Genomic DNA, 9,666 nt, shown 5'->3' with positions numbered 1-9,666 from the left:
AATATGAGTCACCAAAGTTTTATTTAATATTGTTTCACGTCCTATTAACAGCTAAGGTCATTTAAGGACGTGCCTCAATGTAAACCTTTTTTTCAATATTCAACTGACGTTTGTCTTTTATCTTTAAATTTGTTTTTGTCGACCATTTGTTGGCCTGAATGACCTCTCCTGTGTTGATGGGCTGTTAAGCATGTACTACTTATAATAAGAAAAAACATGAAACCGAATGCAGTAGTATAATGATTTACTACATAGATTTTACAATCCCATTGTAACAGTGTTACATCAGGTGGGTCCGTCTCACCCATTCATTCCAAATATCTGTAGCCATTTTCGATGCGGTCTGTTGAAGATCCATGATCTGAAGTCGATACTTTGGAGTAAATTCAAAAGAAACGCCACGAATAACGGCGTTGTACTTTACGTTACTGTATCCAAGGTTCTGCCTGTTCACACCATTATTACCGTAGGTAACCTGTTAAATAAAGGAATAATATCTTCATTAATATAGTTTATTCAGCAGTATTCATAATGCAATGACGAGAAACATTCTCACCAGAGAAACGGAATCACGACATTTCCCATTATGCTAGCATATGCTATTTTTACCCAAGTTTTTAACCTTTTTTAACATGTTTTTGTACCGCTATTTGCCTTAATGACACATTCTTTCTTTTGCTTGTATATATCTTCTGTATCCATGTTGTGACTTCTCGGTCAAAAAATTTAAAACATCAATGTTATGACCTTTTGGTTTCAAAATTTTTAAAAATGACTCAATAGTGTCAGTCACTGGATATTGTTTTAGTACAATTTGATGACACCGTACGACGTCATTTGGCATATAAAAACACGAAATTTCTATGCAACTCGTTTAGAACCTAGTACTTCATATCATCAATGCCGGGCGTATTTTAAGTACCCTTTTCACGCCACAACTTAAATATTTTGTTAATTTGAAGCTTATCTCAATAGATCGGTGGATTTATTCTTTTCCTTTTTTGCTGTTAAAGCTTTTAGCGCTCTTTGTGTCTATTTTTAAAAACCGAGTGCCTTCATCATGGTATTTCAGTGAGATAGCACTATAAAGTCAGTATCAGATTCGCGCTGTCACAAGGAGACAATCACACCTAGATACCCTGTCTTCTGCATACACACAGGCAAGCACGCATACACTTCACACATGGAGGCACGTCCTTAAATGACCTAAGCTGTTAATAGGACGTAAAATTAAATTAAACCCAACCTAACCAAACTTAAAAAAAATCACCTGGGTATATCTTTATGTTCAGATATCAATCTTACCTTTTCAATGAAATTTCGTTGAATGCAAACTTTATCAAATATTTCGTTTGCTGCTTGGATGGGTTTTGCAATACCTGCTATGGACTTCTGAAGATTCGCACTACAAACTACAACAAGAAAAGAATACACAGTGTCATTATATTTTACAATTAACGTAAAAGTGTACAAATTCAAGTGGTGCACCATTGTTAACCCGAATTCATCTGTGCTGTAGGCATAAACATGTTTATAACAACAAAACACAAAAGGATGAAGTTTCCCCTGGCAGCCGTATTCATATGACCATAACTGTAGAGCTTGTTTGAAAATTTACGTCTTTGCAACAGCTAATGTCAATTAAGCATCTGATTTCCTCTGATTTCCCCCTAATGCTTAGTTTTACTACATGTAAATGCTAATCTATTTTATTACTTGATATTGACATTGAATGTTGACGCTATTGTGGATAATGTTCATGATTGGCAAAAACACGACCAGCAATAGTGACATTAGATAACATACCTTCCGATATCACTGAAGCCGACTGTCCAGTGCACGAGCATTGTGTCGCATATGCCGCAAAACAATGAGCAGGAAAACTCTGTATTTTTGAACAGCTTACGGCTTGCCTTTTACGTCTTCCAAAACTCGGGTTGTTTGTAGCTGAAAACATCAAGTAAACTTGAGATTGCTCTGTTGTTTGCCTGTTATTAGTGTGTCGTGTGCATGTTGTAAGTGTTATCAACATGTTACCCTTGCTTGTTACTAAACATAAAATGTTATCCCATTGTGTAATGTCGCGATATTATTATTGTATAATGTCGCCTTTTGTCACAAAACTGAGAGTTGACAGTTAACATTAAAAGGTCAAGGTTAAAGAATGATTATGTTTCCCAAGAATAGTTTTTGCATAGATTGTCATTGGATGACCTTAGATATTTTCAATATTATGCTAACCGAATGAAATGAAGCCATATTAAAAGACTGTCATTTGATCAACTCATTCTATATTATTTTACCAGTTCAATCTACAGGAACCGATATTAAGTAGCAGCATTTGTTAACAACCAACCTAGCATCCGGGCGAGATTAAATGCCAACTCCGTCATAAAGTTGCCGGTTCTTGTGCTCATCTGGACGCCTACAGAGGCCATTCCTTCCTTCATCACCTTACTCATGCTGCTCATACTGTTCTGCAGTGCAGTATTATGATGTATGCCTCCATCAACAGAAGCTTTTACTGTTTCGTAATATGTTATAAGCGTTGTCAAGGATTTTCGAATAGGTATAGATTCTGCAGATGTAAGTGTTCTGTCCGTAAAGGATTTGATGGTCGTGAGGAATGTTACGACATTGGCTTCTTGGTCTTGCACCATTCTGCGCATCACCTTACGCATCTTACCGTCAATGTCCCACATCGCATCCAGCACAAGATTTTCACTGTTCATGATTCCCCGACATACCTTGTTATTTGCACCGGTAACATCACAAATGGTTACAGGTCTTCTCTCGTGACAGTGTTGAAAACTGGAATTGAATTAAAGAATTAACTGGTGCTTCTTTTACAATATCATTACTGTAAAATGTCACAGCAAAACACGTTTCTTTTCTCTTAAAACTTAATGCTTAGAGCAATGAATAATTATCATTATTAGATCTTTAACGGCTCATCAATACTGAAGAGGTCATCAAGCCCAATAATAGACAGATAAAACATTTTAAAGGGAATGACATAAATGGAAGTGAAACGGTAAAAATGAAACGTCAAATCAAAAAGTAAAAGTGGGTATGATTAGTTGAATCATTTTGAACACGCTAGGTAGTGTAGAATTATATAGCTATTTATTGTTTCGAAAAGAGATTCAAATATGTCCAGTAACTCAACTATTGCCGGGTTTGGCAATTTTATATTGGGTTTTTCTCTTTTTGTTCTTATAAACTTTTTTAATAGAAGGTCTTAATTGTTATGCAGGACTATGCTTACTTTTGATCGCATGCATCGTTGACGCAGGCTGCACATGCATCAAATATTCCAGAAAGCTGCGATTGACATCCCTGTGTTAGTGAAGTTGTAGAACTCATCTGGGTATTCGCAGATTCGAAAGCATCTGATATTTTCCGTAAAAGGGCCGTTCTTACATTATTGTTGAGGACTGAAATAAAGAAAGAAATGTCAGTTATAGCTTTTTCGGAAGCTACAATGTAGAAAAACGTAACACCCCGACTGCTTCAAGCTTACATACACACAAACACGCATACATTACACAGATAGAGGTACATTCTTAAGTGACAGAAGCACTAAATAGGATATAAACATTCAAACCCTATTTCTTCATATTAGCAGTTGCATTTCCCTGCTTAACATCCGCATTAAAATGTAAAATGTACGCAAATATTACTTTCAGAGTGTCTCTTTGTTATTGTTGTCTGGCCTGATATGAATTTACTGATTCTTGGCTTCAGAGTAATTAACTGAACAAGTGTTACGTGAAATAGCTGCAGTATTAAGGATATGTTTTATTTAGAAAAAAATGAATTTGACATTAGGACGTGATATTAAAGAAAAAAGATCACATATACCTACACTGAGCGATGGTTCGATCTTATCTGTAATTGTAAGTACCACATCAGGATTAAACAATATTATAACCTGCTGTGAATACGACCGTATACAAATTTTAACATACCTTGTAAATTAGCGCCATCCAATACTAGAAATGAACAGGGTGATATTAAACAAACGAACACAATAGCAGACGCTAATCTCTCCATGGCTACACCTGTTGTTCAGCCGAATGGTTCTGTACGATATTTGTAACTATACAGAGCCGGGCGTCGTCACAGATAGAATATATTAACATGATAATTAACATGTTGAATTAAATAGGTCTATGTGTATGCTTTCTCAAAAGCGAACGTGACTGGTGAAACCTATCTGCCCTTTCTTTTCACTCTTATTTATTTTTTCTTCCGAGTGGTGTTGCATCCTTGGCATCTCTATTCGTTAGAATGATTTGACCAAGTGGTATAGCTCCATCTCAGCTGTACTAGCTGCACATGGATTGAATAAAGACTGGTAAATATCTGTAAGCCATGAATGCCCCTTATGAAGGAATCGCTCTTGACCTTGGAGCCCTGAAACACAACGATTTCCGATGTATACTCATACTTGACCTCTGTATTTAGTTTGACCAAATTCTTAAAGAATAAGGTTGCTAAGCGTATACATTTACTCTAGACGGGACGGGCATAGGCAACACGCCAAATGCTATGCTGGATGCTTTTGGTATGGCATTTAAGTAACGTAGCACTATGTCATTTAAGGACGTGACTCCGTGTATGTTGTGGAAGCGTGCATATTTGCTGGAGACAGGCTAAGTTGGTGTACCTGCCTCCTTGTGATAGCGCGGGTCTGATTCCGTCCTTATAGTTCTATCTCACTAAATTACCAGGCCGACGGCACCCAGCACAGCATACTGACAACATAATGTTGCCTTTGCCCTTAATGCTGAACATTCAACAGGGAATAACAAGTACCTCGTTGAAGGAATTCGGTATGTCCCGGCCTGGGGACAGAACCCAAGGACTTCGGTATGTCCCGGCCTGGGGACAGAACCCATTACCTTCCTCACATGGGCGAACGCTCAGCATTAAATCCAAACGTGAGGTATTGCCAAGCAAGGCACAAGGAATCACAAGATAGTTCAAAAGTAGAGAGACCAAGGGTATTCCTATATTCAGGGATGACGAGTGTAGCATTATATAATCTTATTAGATCGGATGCATTTATAAAAAAAAGCATGCCATGTCTCTAGCACACATGTACAAATCGTTCATAAAGTATACAGATCATTAAATGACATCAGGGGTTGACCATATAAAACTTAAAGTCAAAGCCAATAACGACACTAATAGCAAAAGAAGACGGAGGAAGAGAAAATAACATACACCGGCCCAGAGTGGTTGGATCAATTATTTTCAATGTCCCTAAAGTAAAAAAAAACAACAAAAACGTGATCATATTAATTTCGGAGATGCCACCTGTACTTTAAATAGAAGGCAACCTTTGTGGGCGACCTTGTTCAATTAAGTGAATTGAAATCGGAATCGACTTTTTCTTTACAACAAAATACTTCATAGTTGATCCAATAAACTGATTTTTTGGCATGGCTTTTATTTAAATATGCGTAAGGGAAGGCTTTTGCCAGCTGAGTAATTTAAAAGCAAGTAAATGTCTCACCCAAAGCACATCGCAAGCTTCTGTTTCTATAAACTTACACTCATAGAAAATATGCCATCACTTAACCTACTTAAATGTGAACTCGTAATTTGTATGCTAAACACACGTATATTTTTGTGATTACATAACTCCTCGTTCGTTACGTGAATAAAGCATCTCATTAAGAAGAGTTCACATGCAAGTACGATTATAATTAATTAAATTCTAGACTGATTATTATGCGCCCCAGAGCATATAAAATAAACCATGACTGACGCTGTGTTGACAAATGAAATTAGAGCATATTAATTAGCATTTTGCGTTCTGATTGTTCAGCATCAACACTCAAGTTCCCGTAAGATATAACTTGATTTCGATGCAATTTTGGAAGCATCTATATAAATTTCGGAGTTGAGCAAACTTAGTGATCATATTGGTTTATTGCGGGTAATTGGCTGCAACTTTCCGCACAATAGCTGTTTTTAGGTCACCTGAGCTTTGCTAAACTAAATATTTAAATTACACAAAGACAAGGTCGAAGTTGGAAATCTGCGCATAATTAATTAGCACACGCCAATATTATTAGTCAACGGTTTCCGCATAATGACATATTTCAATGCTACATGAATGCCAATTATTAAGATGTGGTTGGTTTTGGTTTCATTACGTTCAACATCATTTTAACAGCCACGTTAAGGTCATTTAAGGACGTACCTTTATGTCTGTAATGTATGCCTGTATGTTGGCTGGAGGCAGAATAAATGCTTCCTTGCGAGAGCATGAATCTGATGCCGACTTTCATAAAGCTACCGTCTCATTATACTGGCAATGAGTACTCCAAATGTTGCGACTACGCTTGAAGCTTAACATTGTGTTTCGACTACGCTTGAGGCTTAACATTAAGCAGGGAAAAATAACTTACATTTTAAAGACTTCGGACATCATACAATGTTACGGGTTAATGCAAGAACCATATGCATTTGGAAAGGGACAGGCTTGTGTTGTTCCGCCCCTTCAGATTTATTAAAAAATGCGGTATTGGGTATTAATGTAACCCATTCAAAATTATCAACATTGCGTATTTGAAGCAGAATAATTGTCAAAAATATGAAATGGTTCCCCATGGCTGGAGAAATCAATTTCAAAATTGTACATCAAAGAATAGACCTAGAGCAGTTTAAATATTTTGTACAATGTGTGATTATACAACATATGCATAAGGGATGCATTGTATATGTATCACTTTCCAGCTGTATTATTAGCAAGGTTATTCATTTTAAGCAAGTATCTATTATCTCCAAATTGTAAAGGTGCAATGATACGTAAATAAAGTAAAAGCATGAAATACGTACATGTCCATTTATACCAATGGCATTGAACATTGCTTAATCAGTGGTTATGTTTATATTTCCTAGAGCCTTGCTTGGCCCAACCTCAATTTTGGCTTAAATGTTGAACTGTCGCCTAGGTGAGGAAGGCACTGGATGTTGCCCCTTATACATAAAAAGCTGTTATTCCCTGCTTATCGTTCAGTACTTAGGGTTATAGCAACAACTGGTTCACCTGTTAGTATAATCAAATCCTGCATAGGGTTCAAACATAAGGTGCCTCTACTATAGATGTCTAGCAAGCTTTCTTAATCAAATCATTTGAAAATAATGAAGATGATATTATTTAACCTGTAATGTATAACTTTACAAATGTTTAATCACATAGAAAAACAAATATTCCAATACATATTAAAATCATGAGCACTGAAAATTATTAAAAAATACGAAACTTTAATTATCGTTTGAATACTTATAAGTGCGTAGCTTCTGGGCGCCTGCGAAGATCTTTAATGGTAACAAATGCGTGCGTAAACAGCGTTGTTTCCCCTTGCTACAAACTGACCTTTGATTTTCGTCCAAAAGTAGACGTCATGTGGGGAATTTGGTTTGGTTTAGTATTGTTTAACGTCCTATCAACAGCCGTGGTCATTTAAGGACGGACTTCCATGTGTGCAAAATGCATGCGTGTGTGTTTTGGGATGCTGCTATATGTTTGTGTTTGTCTCCTTGTGACAGCGCGGATCTGATGCTGACTTGATCGTGCTACCTTACTGAAACATACTGCCGATTTGTTAGTATGACTCTATGTAATGCTGTGTAGAAAAACAGCGATGTGTTTACCTTTATATGTAGGTGACGCCGTGTGATGTGTATACCCGCACACAGGTGCGCGGTATCATTGTTTATATTGTACCTTATACAATGCATTTATGTAGAGCGTTAGGTATTTGTACCTGCTCCACATAAATTTGTCATATATAAGTCATGTATTATAAAGTAAGGATTAGGCTGTATATACGTTAATGTGATATTGTGGTTTCGTTCGACTACTATTCAGTGAACCATTAAGGTGTCGTGCGCCATGCATTAACATTTAAATACAGCTAGTGGGAACATGTCATTATTATCACTGTACAGTCTTTATAGATTAACAGTCGTTTTATAGCTGTATATTAGGTAACTGTCATTCAATTATCTCTATAATTACAGTAAATAATTGTGATGTTGACCTTAGTAACATTCCTGTTGATATTGTACGGTACCGGTATATTTTATCATTTAATACATAGCTGAATATCTGTAGTTAAATCCTGATATGAAGATAAACGCCTTCCTAATTGATGGTGGTAATACCCTTGACCCCTCTCACGGACGGACGTCGTTCCTGTGTTCATGACCGGAGCACGTCTGATGATGGACGTCTCTCACGGACGGATGGTGGTCGATGATTGTGGAACATCCGGTGATAGAGGAAAGTCCTTAGTGGTGGATACAGTGGACATATGTGACATAAACAGACTCTGTTGATGGTGTCTGATGGCTTTGTGTATAGTGGATTGGAACTTGTAACGTAAACACTGTTGTGACGTTGTGTGCTGATCGGGGTAGATTATAGCCTACTCGATTATAGCCGTGCAATACTTTACTACACCGAGTAGCATACTGCCTAGTCTGTAATTATTCATGTTGGTCATTGCAATATAACAGTGGAATACAGCCCACTCTCACTTGTGCAATATTATGTATTTGCTAAAAGTGTGAAATTGAGAAAGAGAGTGCTATGTTTATGTAAACTATGGTTTTATATGTTTTTATATCAAGTTGTATATAGTGTAATTCAAATTGTTTTTCTTGTTCTTATCTTAATCAGCAATTCGCTCATCCCGTTACAGCGACATTGCGATGAAATTTGAGGACCTAGGTTGGACCCCATACGAGTCGTGTGGCCAGAACCTTCCTTTAACTAAACAATGTTCATGGTTTGGATTGGCCTTCAAAATTGGATTTAATACCATATAGCACATTAGGGACGTTAAGGGAGGAACCTGCGGTGTCGCCCTCCAAGTCTGTGGTTGAGAGGTGGAACCCGCGGTGTCGCCCTCCAAGTCTGTGGTTGAGGGGTGGAACCTGCGGTGTCTCCCCCTAAAGTCTGTGGTTGAGGGGTGGAACAACAACCCCTTACATCATGCGACTTGACACTAGCTCTATGTATCGGTGTTGCAATGCAGTCATCAGGGCTGTCGGTGGTCACACACGCCACTAAGCGCACAAACCTGAACAAAATTACCCCCCCCCCCCTGCACCTGACGTTAACGATCCAGAGAATCACTGTACCATAACGAATTATTCAAACATTCAATATTTCAATAAATTACATCCCGATAAAGAATTATATTCTATAATCAATATGTTTCAACAAAACATGATTTATTTTGTAAGAGGTCCCCGTTACAATTCTTGTTAAATAAACCTGTTTAGTGTATTTCCCTTTGCCTTATTGATTGGCAGGTCAGAGGAATTTTGACTCGTACTGCCAGATTGGTGTTTTAAGTTGGATCATACTAACCCTAACCCCTACAAAAAGAGAACAGTTTTTCTAACTCTGTCTTTCTGATCACCCAATGGTACCATTATAATTATGATGAAGTAATAATCAACTACATCAGTTCAAATACTTTCATAGTTGAAGCAGGGACTGGTAATACTATTCATTCGCCGTATCAAGAGACCCTCCGGTATAAGATAAGTTGCAATCGTTATCTTCAAAGTTCTTTTAATATCAGAGGGACTCATGAAATCACTTTAAATAATGTTCTATATGTTTATCCACTG

At 37.3% G+C, this 9,666-nt stretch overlaps 1 protein-coding gene across 1 annotated transcript; it reads right to left on the bottom strand.

Annotated features, from left to right (window-relative positions):
• Nucleotides 1-229: 229 nt before the first annotated feature.
• LOC110446107 lies at nucleotides 230-4,111 on the bottom strand. Its single transcript, XM_021491082.1, has 6 exons — nucleotides 3,972-4,111; nucleotides 3,269-3,437; nucleotides 2,357-2,811; nucleotides 1,807-1,947; nucleotides 1,306-1,412; nucleotides 230-475 (listed from the first exon to the last, which is right to left on the bottom strand). Exons 1-6 carry the CDS (start codon nucleotides 4,054-4,056, stop codon nucleotides 281-283), a joined length of 1,152 nt encoding a protein of 383 aa, XP_021346757.1. The 5' UTR covers nucleotides 4,057-4,111; the 3' UTR covers nucleotides 230-280.
• Between the last annotated feature and the right edge of the window lie 5,555 nt (nucleotides 4,112-9,666).

This window comes from Mizuhopecten yessoensis, unplaced genomic scaffold (genome assembly GCF_002113885.1).
Source record: "Mizuhopecten yessoensis strain PY_sf001 unplaced genomic scaffold, ASM211388v2 scaffold2553, whole genome shotgun sequence".
Taxonomy (NCBI): Eukaryota; Metazoa; Mollusca; class Bivalvia; order Pectinida; family Pectinidae; genus Mizuhopecten; species Mizuhopecten yessoensis.
This window is presented reverse-complemented; position numbering and strand designations above follow the sequence as displayed.

Bases quoted from the DNA above. Each gene is read 5' to 3' on its own strand.
- LOC110446107 (XM_021491082.1), bottom strand. From the start codon at position 4,056: ATGGAGAGATTAGCGTCTGCTATTGTGTTCGTTTGTTTAATATCACCC. The intron at 2,812-3,268 runs GTAAGCATAGTC...ATTCAATTCCAG, and splicing joins AACGATGCATGCGATCAAAA to TTTTCAACACTGTCACGAGA. The intron at 1,413-1,806 runs GTATGTTATCTA...TTCTTGTTGTAG, and splicing joins GGCTTCAGTGATATCGGAAG to TTTGTAGTGCGAATCTTCAG.